General features: G+C 36.6%; 1 protein-coding gene across 1 annotated transcript in view; it reads left to right on the plus strand.

Annotated features, from left to right (window-relative positions):
- The window catches only part of EVC2 (EvC ciliary complex subunit 2), a 76,418-nt gene that overhangs the window by 42,049 nt on the left and 10,850 nt on the right, over positions 1–23,519 (plus strand). The window contains 8 exon segments of the mRNA XM_050896372.1: positions 378–553; positions 6,976–7,135; positions 8,439–8,903; positions 10,964–11,078; positions 11,081–11,163; positions 12,703–12,825; positions 19,860–20,087; positions 22,196–22,407. Coding sequence (XP_050752329.1) covers positions 378–553; positions 6,976–7,135; positions 8,439–8,903; positions 10,964–11,078; positions 11,081–11,163; positions 12,703–12,825; positions 19,860–20,087; positions 22,196–22,407 — 1,562 coding nt within the window.

Consider the following 23,519-nt stretch of genomic DNA (forward strand, 5'->3'; position numbering starts at 1 on the left):
CCTGTGGATGGCTTATAAGCAGGAACAGTTCTACTAACAGTGGTAGGGTTGCATGTGTATTTAATTGTGGGTACCTGATCAAATGACCTGTTAACTCAGGGCTCTCGGGAGGTGCACTTACTGTTCAGGAGAATACACACAATATTGAGGTATTCAGGCCAAAAGCTCAGCATATTATTTATTTTGTTTTGTTGAAATAACAGTAATAATTTGATGTGATCAGTAGAGTTAAGTTAATATAAGCTTATTGTTTTTCACTTGTAAGAGCTTTTTAAGTTTGCCCTGTTAATGAACAAATCTGGTCTGATACCCACAGGTGTTAGCTGAAATTAACATTACATCTAATTAAATATATTTGTTCACATTCTTTCCTGTAGGGAGACATTGAAGAGCTAATGGATTTTTTGCAAGCTAGCAAGAAATATCATCTGCATAGAAGATTTGCTTACAGAGAGTATCTTATAAGTAAGACACAGTTAAGGGATTCTCAAGCCTCTACTCTTATAAATGCAGCAGCAACCCAGATATTAAGTCTCATTAATAAGGTGGAAAGGTAAATATCTCAATTGTTTTCTTGGCAGCCATTTGACTACGTTGTCTCAAAGACAATAAAATAGTCTTCAAAAGTCTTTTTGTCTGTGTTACTTAGCAGGAAAGGTGCATAAAAATGTTATCTTCTAAGTTAATTCTAAGAAAATATTTCATAACTGATGACTTCATTAGTTAATATCTCAGCAGACACTAAGGTGAGGTTTTGTTGTCTGTGTCCACTTTGTACAGCACTGAGATGAATTGCTGGGAACATGTATAGTACCTGTATGTAATTCTGACTTCAGTGGGAACCAGACTCATGTAAGAGTCTCAATGTCTTTATACATCCATTATTCATGTAAATAGCCTCCAATCATGTGAAAAGTCCCACCAGAGTCCAGTGCAAGATGTACCACTTAAGACCATTTGTCTGGGTTCTTTATGTGCGAATATCTGGATTTAACAGAAAAGAACAATTTTGATTCACTTGTGATTGAGTGTGTTTGAGGAGCTGGGTATACAGTCTCAAGCTGGAAAGCATGAATATTTTCTAAAGAAAGTTGACTAAGTTTATAAATAATGTAACTGGGGAGGATCTTGACTAGCAGCGAATACACCTGTTGCAGGGAATATTAAAAAGTAAAGGTCAGGTGCAGTAAAAAGTAGACCTGGAAATGGACTGTCGTAAGACACTCATTTAATTTATTTTGGATGTCATACCATATCCAGGCTGATTCAAGTACTCTATGTGAGGATACTCATAGTCAAGGTGGAGAGATAGAATTGGTGACTTACCAGAGACATAGTTATTTAAAATTACGTGGCAATGTGGAGCACTGAGAGACACCTCTTGCTGCTACCCAGAGAATTGTGGCATATCTTAGTTTGGCATACAGAGAGATTACTGAGGATCATGTCAGTGCAGTAAAATACGTTAGTGGGCAAAAAAACAACCTAGCACTGCTGCTGTTGATCCTGTGCATGCAGCTTTATTTGTATATTTTGGATGCCTATATTGGTGTCAGTCACTGATAACATGTGGAACATGCATTAAGAGAACAAGTATAAATATCAGGCTTTACACTGTGGTTTTTCTTTCATAATGTTGACTTAATTTAAAAGTAATTTAATATTAGGAAGCAAGAAGTCTGTTAAAAGCTACTGACGATTACATCTGTTGCTATGATAAAGTCACTTTTTTTTTGGGGGGGGGTAACATTTCCTTGCTCTTCTTTTTGACTGTCCTGTGTGCTGCCTCATTGGAATCATACCCTAAGTTTAGCCTCAAGATTCGTTGATCAGAGAGAGGTTCTTCCAGTATGCTTGCACTGCTTTGCCTATTTTGCTAACATCTGCAGCTGTGTGGCTTAAAGACAAAAATAAATGTCTTGGCATAGGAAATATAATTCAGACACATCTTTCATAGAGAGTTCCCTTCCATCGGTTCATGCCTCTCTTTGGAATTGAGTTATGAGAAATGTTCTGAGATGTTTTCACAGACGTTGTGGTTATGGGAAAAGCCTTCGTGAGAAACTCTCACCTGTATGACCACTGCATACGTGACTTAAATCATTGCAATGAAAACGTGGGACTTCTCAAGCTGGAAAAATAGGTTCCACTCATTGTTTAATGCCTGTTATTACACCTAACAGTCATGAAACAGATCGACTACAAAACAGAGAGGAAATGTGTAGTACTAGTAATCCAAGACCTTGTGGATCTCATCCCAAAAAATGTACCAAAAAAAATACTCCCCAAAAACTTCCAAACCCAACAAGCATCATTACCAAGATGAAAAACTAATTTTTCTAGCACTCCCCTATTAAACTCCTCAGAGTATGCAGTGGTCGTAGTACACTGCGGACGAAGGAAAGTTGTCCATAGTTGGAGATAGCGTTTGTAGAGAAGCAATCCCATCTGACTTTCTGGGACTAGAACTAGTTATTTTCCTGTAACATCCCACACCTGCTGTGGCAGGAATTCCTTTCAGGCAAATGTTGGCCAAACTTACATTATTGATTCTTTAGCTGTTGAGATTATAAAACTCCAGAATGTAGTATTTCAGATTATTTGTTAGTCTTTTTTTTTTTTTTTTTTTTTTCCCTACAGGCAAACTGAAATGTCCTAGTATAAACCCTGAGGAAGTTATAATCTATGCTAGGTAGGCTTGTATTTCAGTTTCTAATTATAAAGTGATTTGGGGAATATTTACAAATTGGAGCATTAAATTTGAGCAGTGAGAGAATTCTGGTCTGAATGGCTGGTACTTTAAATTTGTATCCATAATATCCTCTTATTTTTCACTTTAGCATTGAATCTGCTTGTCTAAATATAGATACAGGTCTGTCTTAATCTATTGTGTCCAGCTTTAATAGCGTGCCCTAAACTTACTGTTATAAATGGAATTTTAAAATGCAGAACTGTTTGTACGGAGGAGAGAAACTGAGAAAAGATGTAGATTAGATATGCCAGAGATAAACAGATTCAGGGGTAAATAAACCAGCAGATAAATGATGAGGTCTTTTAAAAATGGAGCTTAATAGGATGTTTAAAATTTATCATATAGCAAGGCAATTTCAAATTAACATGAAAAAGATTCTGTGTGACCAGAAATAAAGGTTATAAAAGGCAAAATAAAATCAAACCAATTCTAGGGAGGGTTGTGAACATTTCAAATGAAATAGAGCAACCAGTTTTCAAGCTGGGCTTTCTAAAGATAGTATTTAAATAAAATGTCCCGTTTGTCAGGACTGGCTATGGATACTCAGTGCCTTTGGAAATCAAGTCCATGGACTGCAGTGCCAAAAGGCAGGAAAGCAAATTTTGAAATATAATCCATAATGATAGATTTCAGGGATGTCTAGGTAGGCTTTTTGTGTTTTCCCTTAAAGACTAAATGGGCAGGAGGGCGATACTTGAGGCAGTATTTATCCTGGGTTGTTCTGGCTATCCCCAGAGGCACGAGGTTCTCCACGTTTTTGAGCTACAGCAGCTGTAACATGTTGCATCGTTCTTTTGCCAGTATCTGCTCATTCACAAGAAGCTTCCTTCCTTCTTTGGTCTCTTAAAAACTGAATCCAGTTCTGCTGACTTGCTAGGTACGAACAACTCAAGCTCCTTTATAAATTTCTCCCAAAATTTTAATTTTTAAGACCTCAAGCATTTCTTGTGAACTGTGTTTTTAAAGTATGCAATTGATTATCTTTAACATAAAAGTTCAAAGCAAAACATCTCGTATTGGTCTCTTACTCTTCTGAATAATCTCAGTTTATGTGGACCTTGTTATAAGCAAAGTAATTTTCTGAAGAGTGTACTGCTGGACCTTTCAATGAGTTGGTATTGGAAAGTGAATGCCTCCAGCAGTAATGGATTAGTATAGAGTTTTCTAATAATCTCTTAAAACCTTTTTTGCTTGTAGCACTTTGCTATGTAGAGCATTTATTGCTCTGAATTATTTACCTAAATTTTGATCTGGGCACTGGCAAGATGCCAGTTCAGCAGGTGAAATCCTGAAGTAGCTGAAGCAGAGTAATGTGGGCACCATCATGCAGGTTCTCTTTGTATAGTCTCTGTATAGTGTTGTTATTCAGCTTCCATGTACATCCAGGCTGGTACAACTTTTCTGCTTTGTATCTATCTACCTTATCTTTTAGTGACACTCCCACATGCCTTCTCTAGCTTTCATAAAACAGTCTTCCTCCTTTGCTGGCATCCAGCATCACTTAGTTCTCCATAGCATCAAATACAAACTACTACTTTTTAGTTTTAGTGCCCTTACTTCACATTTTCTCCTAATTTTGTTGGCTTTCATTCAGTACAGAGAAGTCAAGGTCTGCCTCTGATTGACCTGTGATACTGCTGCTGTTGGCCACACACTTGATCTCTGTTCCTTCCATGGTACTCACTGCATTTGGGAGCATCTCCCTGTAAACATCATTGTTGTTACTGCAGTATTCTCCTTCATTAAAATTCTCCTTGTTCAAAGATATTAAACATGTGCCGGCACATTTCTTCAGTGATTAGATGTCTGGTATGCTGAGACCAAGCAGTTTATCATACCGTCTATACTGTCTCATTATCTTTCTCCTCTCCTTTTATTTTGTGTTTCAGTTCAGAGTCCTTTGGGAACAGGACATCTTTTAATTCTAATACTGTAATTGTTTTTATACTGTATTTATACAAAACCAGAAATGAAGGTCTCTTGCCAGGATTGAGCCTTCTAGGAATTACTGTAATACTGATTAATGTAGGTAAGTTGCCACATAAACTCCCATAGACTTCTGTGGTGGTAGGTGTTTTGCCCATTATTTTTGTTATCTGGGATTTGTAAATAAGTAGATTCCAAAAAAATAAATAGATAGGTTTTACAATACTGCATCATCTTCAGTTTGAGCTGTGGACATATTGGATCTCTAAATAAATCAACAACCTGAAACTGAAATAATGTAGACTTTTTTTTTTTCCATCCTAAGAATAGGTAGGTATAGATCATCTTCCAGTCATTCTGTGTTGCATGGCTTTTTCTGTGTCTTTTATTTGCTGAATGGTTCCAGCACGTCTGTCTTTCTCTATTGCAGCCCCTTTTCACTGCTCTGGACAGGGATTTTAATTGGATGCAGCAAACCTGGGTTTATTTCCTCAGTACAAGACAGGATGAAGGTGTTAAAAATAATATCCTGGTTATTATCTTGCCTCACTTCCTCACCGTGATAAATCTACCTTTTATTCACTAATCTTTTGCCTTGGGTTTGATCAAAAAGGAGGGCAGGACTTAGAGTTTCCAAATATGGGTAGAAAATTTAGTGCCTTTTTTTTTTTTTTTTTTTTTTTAACGTAACCGTGAAATTTAACATTGATTGCTTTCAAGGCAAAAATGACTTGGCCAAAAGATCCAAGAATGATGCTTGGTGGATTGCTTTCAAGGTACTGAGAGGTATTTTAATCCTCTCTGCAGAAGATTAAAGAAATACAATAGATAGACATTGGAAAAGCTCTGCAGAAGAATGCTCTCTCTGGTTGACTTAACTGTGTGATAAAGCAGATCTAAGTTTCTATCCAGCACGTTCATTATGTAGGGGATGATGTTTCGTGGCTTGCTCAGATCCTTGTGGATGCTTGAGCAGTAGATGGAGAGGTGTGAATTGTGGAATCTGGCCACCATGGTTACAGTGCAGTGGCTGCAAACAAGCTAATACATTAATCTTCTGTTTTATTTCTTCTGGCTTTTATTTTGAGGATTTTATTTGGAATTAAGCTGTTACAGTATCAACAAATCCTAATAAACCAGAATGAGAGACTGTCCTTTCTGGAGAAGGGCTTGCAATGTTTAGCTGCTACTCTAGTCTATGAATTGGGCTCGATATCGCATTGGAACAGGGACTTGGAAGCCCTGGATTCATCTGAATCCAGGCTCTGTGTGTAACGTTCATGTCTTCTGAAAAATGAGGATTTGAAAAACCAGGAAGTGTTTGGACAACATCCAGATTCAGGTCAGGAATTGGTGCTTTCTACTCAAAGTTCCATGTTGACCTTTTCAACCCCACATTTTGGAAGTCCACTGTGTTTAATATTAGAAATTATAACTCACAAATGTCCAACAGCCTGGTCTGAATTAAGATGTTCTGTTATTCTTTTGTTGCCTGAGAAAGATTTGGGGAATTTCTGGTGTAAATGTAATATAATTTTTGAAATTCAGTTTGAGTTTGTAGAGAGGGAGGTTTTTCTAACTGTTGCAGGCATGGTTGGGATCTTGCTTACTCTTTGCAATTCAATACTGTAGCAACTAGAGGTAGACCATAGTCTTAAACTTCCATTTGAAAGCACTGTGTGCTTAAGAGTGAGAATTTGCTCTGTTAGATTGTTGTATTTCACTATTAATTTGAAATCTTTATAATTTTTCTGATGATGTAAATGTAATAGGAAATCTGAATATAAATCTTTTCATAGGTATGATTGCTTTATATCTTTAAAATAATTTTTTAATAGTTTTTACTTGATTAGATTACATCCTTTAAAGAGAAGATTGTTTCTAATGAGGAGAAGGAGTTATAAAAGACATCTAGAATTGCATTGCAGGGGCTTTAAATGAAAAATGTAAATATTATGAATAATATATAAGGTTAAAAATGTCTCATTTGAATATCACTTACATTACTAACTGATATGTAGTTGGTTTTGCATTTGCTTTCCCTGCTTTCCTTCTTCCTGTTCTTTCTTCATACACCTTCACTCTGCCTTCACAAACTGCCTCAATTCTACACTCATCTCTGAGATTATCTTTCTGTTATCCACTTGCTTGTTTGATTCCCTCAGGTATCACTGCTAAAGAAACAAAGATCGTTCTGTGTGTCTACTTTGTTGAGCCTTATTATACTACTAATTGCCTCAAATATCCTTTTGCTCTTAAGAATTTGGGATAACAGGCTTCAAACACTGTTATTACAGAGCAGGTCATCTACCTGAAAGTCATTTGGGAGTGCTGCTGGACCGAGCTGAGGCTGAAATTAATTCTCTTAAACAGAAATTCGATCATGATTTAAAACAAGAAAAGCAAAAGCTTCGCCAGAAACTCATTACCAAGCGAAGGCGGGAAATGCTACAAAAGGTAATTATTTTCAGTATATTTGTTTTCACAGGCCTTATCATGAATTAAAAATGAAATTAATTGAAAAATAAAGTGTACTTCTTAGGACAGGGGTCAACACTGCCAGGAGCATGGATGAAAATACGTGTCCATTGTTTTTAGCTGTGTACTGCCATGTGCTGTATTAATTATGCAGTAATTAATAGCTGTTCGTTTAGAAAAACCTGCAAGAAAGTAATATAACTGGGGAAACTTGTGAAGCCCCTCTGCTTAGTCTAACCTGTCCAAGGGGGTTATGACAAGCCTCTGTAATGTGTAGACAGGCAAAAGCCAACTGAGGTTCTGGAGTTGGTGAGGGAGATGGCACAGACCTGTGACAGTTGTCGTTTTCTGTGGGTTTCCTGGCTATGTGTGACTTGAATGACTTCTACAGCATAGTTAAAATTCAGCTACAAGACAGAACTATTTAAAAGATGCTGTACCTGTGGCTGCTTGTGGTAGGACTCATGTCACCTAACTCAGCCATGTAAAAATCAAGACTAACTCCAACAGCTCCGAATCATCTCATAATGGAAGATGACTTGCAGGTGATCTGAGATAAATGGAAGGGAATTGTTATCCAAAGGTCCCTATCTTTCTCTGCCTAAAGGATGTAGAAAAAACTATCTTGGATTAGGTGATATTTCTTTAGATGATCAGAGTTAGGTGAGATTAATTTTACCTTTTGCGGGATATGTGTTTCAGTGTTTTCTGCTCTTTAACAGATATCAGTGCAAGGAGAGACAGCAGGTATAACGATGGAGACTTCATTTATTGTATTTATTCTCAGTATAGGTAGCTGTGGTTTAGCTTTCCAGTGAAATTGCTGCATGCTGTAAGATGGGGAAAATAAAATTTAAAAAAACCCAACCTTCCCCCCCCTCTTTTTTTTTCCTTTTTTTTCTTTTTCTTTTTCTTCCTTGGTATTTGATCCACTTCTGGAATGCTGCCAGATCATTACAGTTCAGCCAGTTGGGATTATGTAAAACCACAAGTTTCATGCATTTGTTTGTTTAGGTGTTAGCCCTTCTATCTAGCAACAATCCGAATTATCACAGACCTGTGTTAGCCCTTCTATCTAACAATCTGAATTATCACAGGCCTGCTGGATGCACACAAAGCCATCGTGGGGCTAGGTAAGTCTCTGGACACTGAAAAGCAGTTTTGAGAACACTGAAAAACAAAAGTGTGAAATTTTGCGTTGCTATGAAATACGTATTTAAAGAGCTAGAATTTGAGATGTTCCTTCTCTTAACCTTGTTCCTCCTTTTGGCAAATGAATCAGCAGAAAGAGCATCAGAAGGAGCAGCTGTCACTTGGAGACCCCTTCAAAACTACTAAGGAGGTCACTCACTACCTGAGCCACTGGAAAAATCATCTGAGTGATCACACCATTGAATTTGAAGAACTTATTGAAAAGCTTGACAATGAGGCCAGTGAAGAGCTGAAAGAGCTTCTATTTAGTCTAACAGAGAAAACTGTTGAAGACCTTAAACGTATTCAGTATGGAGTATTTGTGCAAGAACTGGTAAAGCTCAGTGTGCCAAAGATGTTCCTGCTGGAAGCTGTGGAGGAGCATAAAAAAGAGATGGTTGTTAAACATGAACAGCTTGAAAGGGAAGAGTGTGACAAGAGTACGGCCGCTGAAGAGCTGCTTCAGCTCACCAGGCAGAAGCTGAGCCAAGAACTGGAAACGAGCCTTTTGGAACAAAAAAAGTTAAGGAGCTGGGAACAATCAGTATTCATGCAAGTATCTCTCTGTACCCTTTTCTTCGTTATTCTTGCAAATAGAGATGATCTAGGAGTTTTCACACCTGTCTGGTGTTAGTTAAGGTTTCTCCTTCATACCTCTTCTTTAAAGCAAAACAGATTTGCGTGGGCAGTTTTGTCCAGACAGCATCTTTGTAAGTTTGTCTGCTGCACAGTGTCAAACCATATAAAAGAAATGTGAAAAGAAACCTTGCCTATTGCATGTTTGCTTTGTTAAAGGAAAAAAAAAAAATCCATTTGTCTTGTTTTCATTCTCATTTCAAGGCCTTTGCATTTTATTCAGCATTTTAAATACTTTTCTATAAGCCATTTCAATGTATTTTCTAGCTTGTCTTATTATCTATTATTTATATTGCTGTGAGCAGACCTGCACGAGCAGGGAAGTAGATTGTATGACCCAGCAGGTCTTTCCTATTTCTGACTTATGATTCCATGATGATTGTGTTCCAGCATGTAGTGTCGCCTGTTGTATTTGTTAAATGCTGTCTTTATTTACAGCAACAGTAAGCCGTTTGGTTTTTTTCCCAGTAAAATATTGGAAAATATATACAAAAAATGCAGCATTTGCACAACTGTTCTATCAAAAGCCCCTTAAAATCTGTCACTGTCTTTATGTTCAGGCCACTGTTGGTCAATTTTGATATTTCGATGACAGATGCCAGCTCTCATGTTTATGTTCTCATCTGCTATCTAGTTTTCACAAACAATTATTTTGAATGATAGCTTTTCATTTTTTTTTGCTTATCAGAGAGCATGAGTTAGTCCAAAATATTTATGAAGATCATCAATGCTTAAAGTCCTTTTTAAACATGGACATGACAAAACTGTGATTTGCTGTATTTTCTTTTATATCTTTGTCTATATATCTGTACGTATGGATATATATTATAGATTTTCTTCTAAAAGTCTAAGACAACATGAGAAATGGTTAAGTATACTGTAAATGCTTGCTTGGAGTAATATTGCCTTAAAGTAATTTTTCAAAAAGAAAAACTTTATGCATTAAAAATCTTTTAATTTAAGATTTAGCTGTACTTTGTAGAATCAGTAACCAGAAATATGGATTTCTAAACTGAGAAATATTCTAATGAAATGATGAGGTGGTATAGGCCTGTGATATACTGAATAAAAGCATCAGTCCTAATGGAACATACATTATAATATATTTTTAAAAGAAAACTGCTTTTTTAAAAATACACTGTTCATGCTTTAAATACAAACACTTTTTTGGGAAATAGCATAATTTTTTGTTTGGAAATTTTCTCTATTTTTTTATGAAATACTCTTAAGGAAATATTTCTATCACAAGATAAGATAATGAATGTAGTCTAAGGTTAGTCACAACTGGGAGATGAATTTAGGCTTTAGCATGCTTTATTTTTAAGTCAGCTTTAGCTTGACCTGAGGATCAGTTCCCCAGACTTCTGTGTTGAGAACCTTCCTTCTACAAAACGGGAACTTTGAGTGATTCAAATTGCTGCTGAAATATATTCCATGTTGTTCAGACTGCTAAAAGCTTTTTTACAAAGAACAGCTGGAACGCTTGTGACTTGGTGATGGGAGGGATGACATATATGCGTTTATAATAAAGAGATACTTTTTTATTTTATTTTTGTCACCTCTCAGTAGCTGTGACTGCTGAGTGCTGGGAAACAGCACAGGGAGGCTTTATGGGAAGGTTTTATCTCAATTTCAGCCCTAAGTTCAGAGTTTGTATTGTCTGAAGAGGTGGAAGGATTCTGTGCATAGGAAATGTGCTAAAAATTATTTATTTTTTTAAATATTCAAAAACTGTTTCCCCTTGAAAATGAAGTTTTACAGTCTAGGAAGTTCTGTATGCAGAATTTGAAGTATCCTCAAGGATATTTCGAACATGCTTAGCAGCTCAGTCCTATGTGTGGAATCATTAACTGATGTATAAATAAGACAAAAAAGGATGATCATTGTCATGTAAAGTATTTGTGTGCATGTCTCTTGCATTTTATGCGATATTGCCTATATCACTGAACAGCAGATGGCTTTTGTTTTTTTAACAGGCAGCTTCTAAGTTTACCCCTCTCGCTATCGGAAGAGGAATTGCTTAGAATGAGGCAAGAGTTGCACTGCTGCTTCTCTCAGGTGGACAGCAGCTTGGCTTGGCCCAAGATAAGAGCAAGAACTTGCTTCAGGCTTTCGAGGTGGAGCGGAGGGATGCAGAGATGCTGAAAGTCGATCAGAATTTAGCAATGACCAATAAACAGGTGGGAACGATGTGGGATCAGTGTGGAGATGTGCAAGGGGTTCATGGGTGTATCCGTGAGCTGTCGGCCTCGGCTGCAGATATGGGTCCATAGCTTCTTCATAGGTGCAACAGCGGTGCACACTTCTCCTGTCTGCGTGGATCAGTGGACCTGAAAGATAACTGTTTGGGCAGCAGTTGGATAAATACTTTTTTTTCACATACACCTGCATATTTCTGCTGCTTTTGTGTCCTCCAGCTTTCCTAAGAAGAAGGCATAGTTACAAAGAAGCAGGTGGGTGGCCAAAAGGGGCTGCACCTCTGAGGGGAGCCCACTGAAATGCCAGAAATTTGAGCGGTGCTGAGCCTGGCTCTGAATATTAGGGACAAGTTGGGTCCTTTACAGCCCAGATTGAGATTTCTCTGGCAGTCCCTACATGTTACTAAATTTGACACTAAATCAAGGAAAAATTTAGGGATTTTCTGTAGAGGAATGTCCTACATTGTCTTGTCCACTCAGGAAAGTGAAGTTCCTGGATTAGCTGGTCTTTCTTGGCAAGAATTTGGGCTTGATTTCTGTTTCTTCTTTCCAAAAAAATTGGGTGTATACAGAGGGTTGGGTTTTGTTGTGGTTTGGTTGTTTTTTTTTTTTAAATCTAAATATGTAGAAGATGGTGCATACTCACTGAAAGTTAGAGAGACATTCCCAACAAGAAGTCTATTTATCAAATCTAGCACTTTTTTAAAGAACTATATGAGGAGTGTTTAATTCCTTCAGTAAAATGTAAAACCTGTGAAATCATAAATTATTTTCAGTTCTTAAATAGGAAGGGGAAAAAAAAGTGTTTCCTGTACGAATTGTGTCTGATACCATCATAAAAGAGGAGGACTTTCCCTTGCTTTGTTTTGGTTCAGTTATGTTTTCTAAATGTGTAAACTAACTTGGGTTAATTGTACTAGTTCAAAACCTTAATAATTTCTAAAGTACTAAAGAAGGGAAATGACTTTGCAGAGCCTTATAGCTGAACAGATGTTATCATTTCCCCAAGAGTACATTATACTTAGTTGATATTCTTGTAAAAGAAACATAAAGGTCAAGAATAATTTGATTACATGGAACGGTGCCCCTTAATACTATCATGGTTCATTTGTGATTCATATACTGTGTCTTGAAAACAATGTAGTTCTTAAATTAATATTCTGTGTTCATTTTTAACCATGCTGAGAAGACAATGTATCAGTTAAAATCTTCTCTTATTATCCCTGCTAAAGCTTGTTTAAAATCAAATTTATGTGCTAGCAGTTTTCATGGAAAGGATGAATATATTTCTACTTGAAAGAAATTAAAAAAGAAATTTCCAACTTTGTCTGAATGTCTGAAAGGAATCTTCTGAATGAATAGGCAGCACCTTCATTTCAGAAATATTTTCTCAGTGAAAGTTGTCCTTGCCAAGTGTTTCATTAATTGGTGGATCTGCCAATAATAGCAAGTAATAATCTTAATGTTAGCATCCTCATACACCTCTTACAAATACAGTATTTTGTGCTCACCTTCTTACAGCAGCATTCTAAAATGAAAAAAACAGGATCCAGGAATAGAAATAAGATAGATATTCTGAAGAAATCTTTACAGGACAAAATTTTCATTTATGAAGACTCGGTGAAAGATGAATATTTGAATAAGGTAAGTGTAGACTTTTTCTGTATTAAGGTCAAAACCTAGATCTTTAGTAATTAAAGAATGACGGTTTTCTATCAATGTGAATAAGAACCAGATAAAAAAGGCATAAGGTGTAGTGGTGTGATGCATCTCTCTACTCTTGCCTGCATTTGTCAAGATGATGTATTTCAAGCTTAGTAGTTTTGGCTTTGTTTTAATTTTTGCACCTTTAGTTACAGAACTGATTTCATGTCTGTCTCTTTTTTTTCTTCTGGTGGTTCTGGGTCTTGGCGTATGCATGATTGCAAGACTCCCCTAGATCCTGTGGTTTTCTTAGTAAGGCTTTCAAAACATGGAAGGTGCTTCACTGCATACTTCAGTTGAGCAAGGTTTAGTTCTTGGACCTCTCCTGACACTACTGAAAACAAAGAAATGGGTTCTTAGATCCAAAGACTTCTTGAGTAGGGGCTGAGTTCATTTATAGAGAGTGTATTGAAAGGGAGCCTTGATTGTGGTGGGTTTCTTTAAAAGTCTCACACCCCCAGTCTAAAATTAATCCTTAAGGAATGAGTGGGGCCAATGCCAATGTGGGATTTTGGAGGCTTTTTCCTTCTCTGCCAGCAGATGTTTGATGAGATCTTGTTTGTGTTCTTTAACCTTTCTCTCCTCTTTCCACTTCTAAAATATGGGTAATATTACTTTTATATATCAGAGGAACATTACAATGATAACTGTGTTAGACATAGGTGGTGCATGGCTATAAGAACTATACAGAACAAACAAGTGCCATTGGTAGTTAAAGTTGGTAGATAAAAAATAGTTTCACAAATGATTGGTTGCAGATGGTAAAAACATAGGTTTATCTAGTCGAGCACCCAATCTTTGAAAGTGAGAACAGATGCTTGGACAAAAATGCAACAAGTGGGCAAGTGTGTTCTGGCACTCTTTAGTAATTTAATAACTCTCATCCAAGAATGCCCCTAATCCTTTACTGGAGGCATTTATACTTTTGGCCTCAATACCTAATGCCTTGACCTCCAAAATTTAGAAAAAAAATTTTATTTTATTTTTTTTTTGGTACTGTTACTTGAAAGTACAACGGAGTATGGGCTCAGCTCTTATGTTACAAAAAGTACCGAATACTTGTTTGGTGTGAATATTGCCTTACATTTTTGTTAGAATTTTGTTTTAAAACTGGAAAGTTAGCTTCTCTAAGCCTCATTGTTTCAGTTTTATATGCACCATCTGGCATACCTGTTGTTGTTCTAATTGTATGGCTGCACATTAGTTATAAAAAGCCAAATGCTTTGGGCTTTTCCCAATAAGGAAGCTAAATTATTGTTAAGGAAAATCATTAGTTTTCACATTATCATCAGGAGACAGAAGTATTGCAATAAACCTTATGTTGATCACAGAAATAGAGTTTCTTTCTTTTGCCTCTTGCAATCTGTTACCTCGTTCCTCATTTAGAATCTTACACTTGTAAATTTTGCATTAATGTGAACACTTTTATCATCTAACTCAAAATTAACCATCTGAAGTTGCACAGCTAATTCAAGGCGAGGAAAAAGGACAGTGGAGCAATACAGCTCTGCTGTATTTCTCCTGCCTTCACTGCTGCTGTTCTCCTGCAGACTTCACATGGTGTGGTGGGTTCTGTCTTGCTACAGGATGGCTGTAAAATGGTTTCCAGCTAATGCTTATGAAAGCAGCAGAGGGATGTGTTTTGTAATACTGTAAAACAGGCATGAGAGAGAATAACAACACATAGACAGGAGGTAGTGAGCTGGGAGGCCACGGCAAGAAGTTTGAAGCCTAGTCTTGGAGCACCTGAGAGTATCATTGACCTTGCTGTGAAAATCTTGAAAAGCAGACTGTATCTACTACTTTTGTGTTTCATAGCCATTTTCAGCTGTCTTGTGCGTGAAGCAGTAGCTGTTCCTTTCTGAAACAGCAGTTACCTCCCTCAGAAGAAATACAGCGGTAAAAATACTGACATTCTGTAGTCTGTTTTCCCTGCTGGGCTTAAAAAACCCAATAGTAAGACTTGCATGAGAAATGTCTTTGGAGTTGCAGGTAATCAAGTACATTTTCAGATATCCCCTTTATTTGTAATATTTATGACCGAGACAACACTAGTTAGCAATTATTCTTAACTAAATATGGAATTTAGAAGTCAATGCTTTCAAACAATGAACTAATCATGGGGCATTTACAGCATTGGCAATTTTTTGTGTAGTTTTGGATGTTTCAGGTGGAATCGGCAGCAAATGTTCAGACCTACAGGAGTTGACTCATCATAACCACAGTAGTTTGACACTAATAATATTAATGTCAAATAGGACAATGTCAAGCAGTATTTTACAGTCTTCTGGTATGATAAAAGACTTCAAGAATGGCCAGGGGATATTACTTTATAACTAGTTTATAATTTAATTTGTAATCAACATTTGATCCAGCTTCTACTGAAGTCACCTTCTATGTCACACTGAAGTCAGGTCTACTTGCAAGCTTTGATTTTCACAAATGTATTTCTATTTGCAGAGCTGTGATTTCAGAGCTGACAAGAGACAGAAAGAAACTCGGGTGGCTAGGCGTAGATAGTAATACCAGTTGAGTAACGCAACATTTTGTTTGGTTAAGAGCAGTTAATTTACTGTATAATGTTGAACAGATGCTGAATGATAAAGCTGAACATCATTCCCATGTATTTGGGCATGCTTAACATATGGCTTTGTACGTCGTAATATGCAAATAGTATCCAGTTTTGCAGTTTGGACCATAAATCTTATGATTCATGGAATATACTGAACATATTAGATAAACCTCCTGTTATTTGAAGTGGTTGACAAAAGTATGTGTTTCTGTCATCAATGTCATCTCTTTTGCCTTTGAATTCAGCTGCAATTAAAATCCACATTCTTGTGTCTCCTTATAAGTGAACTTGAGTTGTCAAACTGCATTTCCATCCTTCTTCATTATTCGTTTTAATGGGTTCAAACTTAACACTAAAGGAGATCACTCATTTACTCATTCATCTATTCATTATTCATTCATCCATCCCCAGATTTCATGTGTGTAATTCATTTAAAATCCTTGTGTCTGAAACTGAGCCTCCTGTGAAGAAAGAAGCAAAATTTAAATTCAGTTGTGTGCACACATCTGTCAAAACATTTCTGTGTAATTTTTTTATCTGCATTTTTAAAGATTTATAGCACATCCTGTTCTTAAACCGCAAAGGCAGCCTTCAGATATTATTTACTAATTTTGTGTCATATAAAACAAATCATACCTCAAGCATATACTTTTCCCCTTTTTTGAGATATTCTAAAAATGTATGTATTCTGGCAGGCAGTATCTTAGACATGTAAATAAAAGCTAGAAGAAAAGAAGGGTGAGCTCCTCAGTGTGTGTATGTTGTCATAACTCATTCAAGCTAGTAGTGTTGTAATAATTTCTATTAGTTAAGAAGCTGCCCTAATACATTGAATAGGGAGCATCACATAGACTCTAAAGCATTAGTCCTTTTGAAAATGAACCTGTTTACTTCTAGTCAGGTAGGTCTGCTTGAATTTTTTTCCCCCATTCCTTGAATAGGTGCTACTGTAATGAAAATCATTATATAAATCATTTAGTCTCTGGTGACAAAAACATTGGTTTTTCTCACCCATCTTCATTTTCCTGCTTTTAAGTGAACTCGAAACACGTTGCCAAAGTTTTGAAAGGTGACTTGTGGCATTAGCTGTCCAGCCTAGTTCATTTCTAACATGAATTGCCCTTAAAGAGATGTCTGCTGTAGCAATGCATCTGCCTGAACACCTTGCTAGATAGCAACTGTTGTTAGCAAAGTAATAAGTGGCTAGCTGAATTGGATATAAATTCCTTGCCATCCTTTAGAAGCTATTTCTTCTGGTATTTGTTAACCTGTCCGTTTTACTGTTAAAACAGGACTCACTTCCATTCCATCTTCTCTTTAAGAATCAGCTGAGTGCAGCAACTTTTACCGCTGAAAAGAGGGATGAGGGCAAGTCAATGGAAACTTCACAACTGAGACCTTAAAAAATAGGACAGTCGGACCAGACGGCTCTGAAAATTGCTAATTGCTTTTGAGAACATTGTGTCACAGAGATCAGTAGTATAACAATTAATTCAACATGCCTTTCAAAACAAAAACTTGAGTCTTATTTGAGAAATTAGTCTTGTGCACAGGCTTTTGAAGAAAGATTTACTTTTTTAGTAGTATTATTTTTGTTTTAAACATTTGCCTTGGCACTGAGCGTGGAATAGTCTTGCTTCTAGGCCTTAGTCTTATGTTACTGGCTCATAAGAATATCTTGAAATAACACTTTGGATTTTGAAAATAAATTTACTTTGATAAGATAAATGTCATCTACTTTTTTTGAACAAGTACTGAAAGGCAGCTCAGCTCTTTTTTCCATAAACTCCCAATTTTGGCCATCTCTTTGCTTTTCACTGGAGATCTCTGCCTCCCGTGTTCAAAAATAACCGCTTAGTTTTTAGCATTTTGGTTACCGTATTTCCAGTATGATCTCTGAGTTAAATTCTCCTCCTAACTCAAATATCCCATATGTTTATTTGTAACCCATATGCTTACTTATTATGTAGTGTCACACACCTATATTATTCAAGATTGATTTGTTAGATTAACAGTAATATTGAGAGACAATGTCTGTCTTTCAAGATGGAGATTTGTTAAAGATACTAAGAAAATGAATCTTGCCTCTACTTTGTGTCTGTAGGATGATTTCTTATTCTTGTCTTGTAGTTGGCTTAATTCATGTTAGTAGGAAGTATTTCCTGAAGGTAACCTTCCGTCTCTTGCATTCAAGAACATTGCAGATGATGTAATGGAGACTTTGGAGAATATCACATGAGCATGAATGAGAATATTACAAGTATATCTGGTTCCAAATCACATTTTAAATTTAGCTCTATCTACTGGATAATAGAATTTGGATGATATACAATCACTCTTAGCAGGTTCCTTATCAATAAAATTTCCAGAGAAAATTCATGGGCATCATCTTATGTATTTATCATCTTAAGGATCTAAAAACTTGGTGGAAGTCTCCTTAAATGCTCCTTTAAAGCTAATCATGAATAGAGTCAATAATGTATAATTGTGATTAGCATGAATAGAAAGCTAATAAGGTTTTAATGTCTTGAGTATGTACCATCTCTGTTTGTGCAAAGATATTCTGAGGGGCAAAATCAGGTCTTGTGCCAATGGGAAGTCATACAATGTCTAAAGACTACAGTTGACCTTTACAATGTTGTAGCTCACGCTTGCAGGGCAAGTACTATTGGTCTTTATTATTCTTATTTTGTAGACTGGTAAAACTAGAGAGAGATTAAGACTGCATGTATAAATGTGTACCACAGGATGCCTACCATGCTAAGATACTAACCATGTAGGTATCTCAGTTAAATAGGGATGTTCATCTCTGCCTGTTCTTTAAGAGAGAGGCCAAACTTGATGGGATAAATACTTTTCCATAGAATGCAAATGTGAGTACCTGCTCTCAGGTGCCACGATGATAGTAAACTTAACCAAAATTTATTTAAAAGTTTTTGAGATGCCTCCTTTGATGGCTGTGGTTCTTCCATTCTGTTACAGGCAGTAGTTACTTGAGCATTGCTGTTAAAATATATAATACTGGAAACTTCTGAAAATGCTGATTTCTGAAAACTTTTTTTTTTTATGCTGTGAAACCTATCAGATTAGATGTGTCAGGACCAGAAGAGAATTTAGAGATGGAGTGAGGAAAAACTCTGCACTCTGATACCCAGCAGTGTACAGATGGGCTGTTTCTGTGCTTAGCTTTATTCTAAATCCAGTGTGTAGGGCAGCAGTTGATATCAACACCAAGTAGTTGAATTGGAGCTCTCATGGTTGCATGTGCTTTCTCTCTCTGTGTCTTCTCTCTCTTACAATCCAACTTTTGGGCCTGCGTGGATAATACAGGGAGAGAAAATAAAACAAAACTGATAATTATTTACTGTATTTGAGGATTCAGCTACCCAAATGTTAGATATGCAGTGTAGCCATGAATGTCTAACCTAGACATCCACACTTAGTGGAAACAAATTTTTTAGGATATGAAACATACCTTTTCCTTTTTATGAAATAGTACCTTTTCCTTTTCTTAGACTGTAAAAGGAGCTTAGAGTGACAAGCTCAGATGGAAGCGGCTAAAGAGGGTAATTGCAGCTGGCTACTATCCACATTGTCCTGCAGAAAAATGGTCACAGTGGCAGTATCGCTGCTGTGAATGTCAGTGGTATAGCATGGAGAGCTAATCAATCACGTTGCGTTTGATTGTGTGCTTGCACGTGCCATTCTTGCCTTTCACTCTTGGATAACTTCTGTGGATGTCCCATCAGATGTGTGGCAGCAATAGTTGTTGAGTTAAATCATTTTGATTTAATCCTGTTTGATGTTCATTCAATGCAGTTTTAATCTTGTCTGAAATCCATTACCAGTAGACTCTTGATTTACAGTTTAACTTTGTTTTATTTAAGAGGATTTGTGGTTATTTGCTTAAAGAATAGTAGGTTGCATTTCATTAGTCAATATTAACTGACACTTGCCAATTTGAAACTAAATACAGTCTTTCTATAAATTTTGTATTTTTGCTAAACAGAAGGATGTATTTTATCTCCCCATTTAACCAATCACATAGGTAAGCATAGGTTTATTTATATTTTTAATTTTTACTTATATTAAAAATTATATAGACCCTCTATTTTAGGTTAGTGTTTTAATATTAAAGGTATGACTACCCTAAAACAAAGCCTGATCTCTTTGAAATATCTGACCTTACTGTAGTATTTTTTTTTGATCACTTAAACACAGTAAAAACTTGGAATTTAATGTTAAAAGCACTTTTTAAAACAATGTATTACATTATAAGATAACAGCATTGATTTCTTTGCTGGTTTAATCCTGCTTATTAATTACAGAGTAGTAAAATCATGAGCATGCATGTATGGTTTTCTGTTAATCTTGTTATCTTTTGTGTTTTGGTATTTTTTAGGTTAAGTACGAGTTGCTGCTTGAGAAACAGTGTCAGCTGCATGATCTGGAAAATAAACTTGGAGAGTATATTGCTGCTTTAGCCTTTCAAAAGACTGGTAAAAAATCCAAAATGTTGGAGCTGTATACTGCTATCATAAGTGTACAAGCTTTGCTCTTTGAACAACTGAGCACGTCAAAAACCCTGTCAAAATTGGAATGTATTCAGATTTTAGAAGCACATAATCCTGTAAGTAATGAAGTTGTGAAAAGCAAAAATTCCTGTTAGGAGACAGCAGCTATCACAGTACTTTATTTGACTTTGATTCAGCTGTGCTGGTTTGCAGCTTCTGGTGGTCCGGCCTTTAATTTTTGTGATTATGTGCACTTTAATGCACACAGTAAAAGAAATAAAGAGAAGGAAAGTGTTAGAGCCAGGAAACATTGTGTATTATTATTTATTACAGTGGCATCCAGAGATCTACAGTCAGAAAGAGCAGTATTTTGGTGGCTAATTAATATTAAAGTTTTATTGATTGCAAGGAAGACAATTGGGAAGTGATTGGGAGTCATGACTGGGATAGCGTGTAAATTGTCATGACTGTTACAGAATTGTTCGTGTCATAGTGCTATCCGTACGGTAAAATCCATAACCACATGATATGCTTCAATCATCGACTTTTTAAAGATGATGTATACAGCCTCCTACCTGTCTATCTCCCTCCAAGCATGCTCATCCAGTTTAAATAGTAGAAACTTTGGAAAGGCCTCTTCCCTTCGTTGTATTTATTACATACTTGGTATGTGCCAGTTTTCTAATCCTTAATATTTCAGTGCTCTGTATTCATAAGGTTTTTTGTTTTGTTTTGTTTTGTTTTGTTTTTTTTTTTACATCTGCTATTTGCAGCCATCCAAGTGAGGCTTGGGAGAGCACTGGAGTAGAACAAACAAAACGTTTTTTTAAGAGCAAAACCTCTTTGCTAGAGGGCATCATTAGACAGCTATTGCTATGAAAACTCCTGGTTAAATTTTAATGCTGTCATCTCTACAGAGTTTCTCTTAGAATAGCAGTTAGAGTGCTTCTGTGCTTCCAGTTTTGCTTAAATTTGTATTAAATCTGTAGGAAATAGTGAAAGTTGTATGTATATGGAGTATTAAAAGTAATTTAATCTGGAATTGTTGCCTTTTATGCAGTAAGTGTAAGGGGGCTCTGCAAAGAGGTTGCTTTTAGCTTCTCTGTCCTTGAACAGACTAAGAAAAAGGATTGAAGCAGAGGCAGAAGAGAAGCCTAGAGTAGCTAACACTGGATTCCTTATCCAATGTGCAAGAACTGAATTGAGCCTTATTTTGGGGAAAAAAATTATTTTAGGCATTGTTTAAAGTGCCTGTTAGGCTTGTTTTACAGGGACTGTTTCCTGGTGATCAAACACGTCTCTCGTTGTGTTTTTGTCCAACTCCTTTGTCCCACTAGCTGGCAAGTTTTAACACCTGTTAGTTTAAAACAAATATATCAGATTACACAGGATTCCCTAATGCTGACGATACCAGTGATAGTTTTGCCAGTCAGTGAAACAAACACATCTGGCTATATATAAATTTGCTTCATGCCCTTAGAAATAACAAGTTAATACTCGGTTTTGGTGTTAGGAGAGTAGATCTGAGCTCCAGTGTCAAATCTTGCTGACCAGGGAACAGTCATTTACTTAGAGATGCTGTGCTCCAATGAATCTGTAGTCTGAATACAGCTGATGAGGTGGAGGAATAGATGAAAATTCAGCATTTTCTCCAAGGTAGAGGTTGGGAAGTAGGGCACTGAGATATTAAGCAACTTAAAGCTTGAGGTCAGATGACAATGACATTGGAAAACTGGAATATGAAGCCTTTCTTCTGATGTCTAGTTTGACTCTCTGACCAAAGAGAGATCTTTGGCATGGGGGATCCAGTCCACTTAAGACTTCGGGTTTTAACCCTTTGATTTTTAGAGCATTGTATTTTAGCCCTGATTTTATCACAGTAAATGTGAATTACTGTCTTTTAATTTCAAACCTGTTTGATATTAGCTGTTGATTCAGTATAACTAAAACTAGTCCGTCTGAGTGTCTCAAGGTGTTTCAGTGGCTTTATGCAGCTTATAGAGGAATTCTTGTGTTTGGATCTCAGCCATGCTGGTGGTGTACTCTCTAGATGTCCTCTGCCATGCAATGAATTGGAAAGTGTAATGGCTGCAAGTGGCTGGGTAGAATGAGAAATGAATAAACATCAGAAATTCTGATACCATCTTTTTTCTTCACTCCAAATGAAATTTGTTCTTTCAAGTTAAATTATGACTTTTTATCATTACGTGTATTCAACCTCTAGGAGATTGAAGAACTTGACAGGAAGCTGGAGTATGAGATGTTGCATAAGGAGTCAGCTCAGCAGCAGCATCTAATGAGTAGGCAGAGGTGGACTCTGGATGGACTGGGACTTTCAAGTGAAGCTGTGGAAACGAATGCAGACAGACAGGTGACAGTTCTGCTAAGACAGGCCATGAATGGATGTAGGCAATTTATAAATCTGCACCAGCAAAGGTAAGTGCTTTGGTCTCAGGTTTTACTTACTGCGGTCCTTATAGACTATAAGATATCACAGAGAAACAGCAGGCTAAATGTTCTGCTGTGTTGGGGAGAGACTATACATCTATGTTTGAATAGTGCATTTTTGTGATGTGGCCCAGAGCATACCTGAGGAGTCTTGGGAATATTGAAATAAGAAACATGAAATAATAATAGCTTAGTTACATAGAGATTGTGATGTGTTGCATGGCAATCACCATTTCTTGACAGGGACAGTGGAAAAATAACAATACTCCTTAGCAGCAAGGAGGAAGAGAATTTTAATCCTGTTCCTTTGTCTCCCAAGAAGATAGGTAGGGACTTCAATGAAACCTGATCTGCTGGAGTCAGAGGAAGTAGCTGAGACAATTTAAATTGGATTTCCATCTCCACTGTCACACCATAGACTGAATTCCCTGTCACGCAGTCATTTTTGATGGGATATATAAACTCTTCTTCAGACAGGCTCAATTTCACTTTTCCCTGGCCAGTTTTTAAGTAAAGATATCAGTGACAAAAAAAAAATGCTTCTTGGGAGATATATAGAAATATCTGTCTTGTCGTGAAGGTTGCCTAGCAAAAATGGGTGATAATTTGCAAAATTGCAAAGTATTGTATTACATTCATTAGGGTTACAGGAGTTAGAAATTACATTTCCATGTGTATTGCACAGTATTAAAAGCCTACCACATTTCAAGGTTCATGTAAGATCCTGAGAGGGTTTCCATTACAAAGAGGGTTTTCTGTGAAACGATATATTAAAAATGGCTTTGATAAGCTTTGAGTGGAATTATTGCACTCTTAAGTCTTTGTTAATTCTGAAAGGGCTGGATCTCTACTCGATGTAGATTAACGACTTTCCTGCCGCAGAAGTAAAGAGCGGATAGGTTACTGGCTTGTGGATACTACTGTAGAGATATGTCAGTGAAGCCTTCCGAGAAACTGCAACTAGTCTTTACTATTTACCTGAAAACATAATGGAAGAAACAAGTTTTGTACTTTTCCCAAATGACATAAGGATGGCTTCATGATTTGGTCCAGAAACAAAAAAATCACCAGTAGTGAGGAAGTTAACTGTTTACTATTAT

Source organism: Gymnogyps californianus, chromosome 4 (assembly GCF_018139145.2).
Source record: "Gymnogyps californianus isolate 813 chromosome 4, ASM1813914v2, whole genome shotgun sequence".
NCBI lineage: Eukaryota > Metazoa > Chordata > Aves > Accipitriformes > Cathartidae > Gymnogyps > Gymnogyps californianus.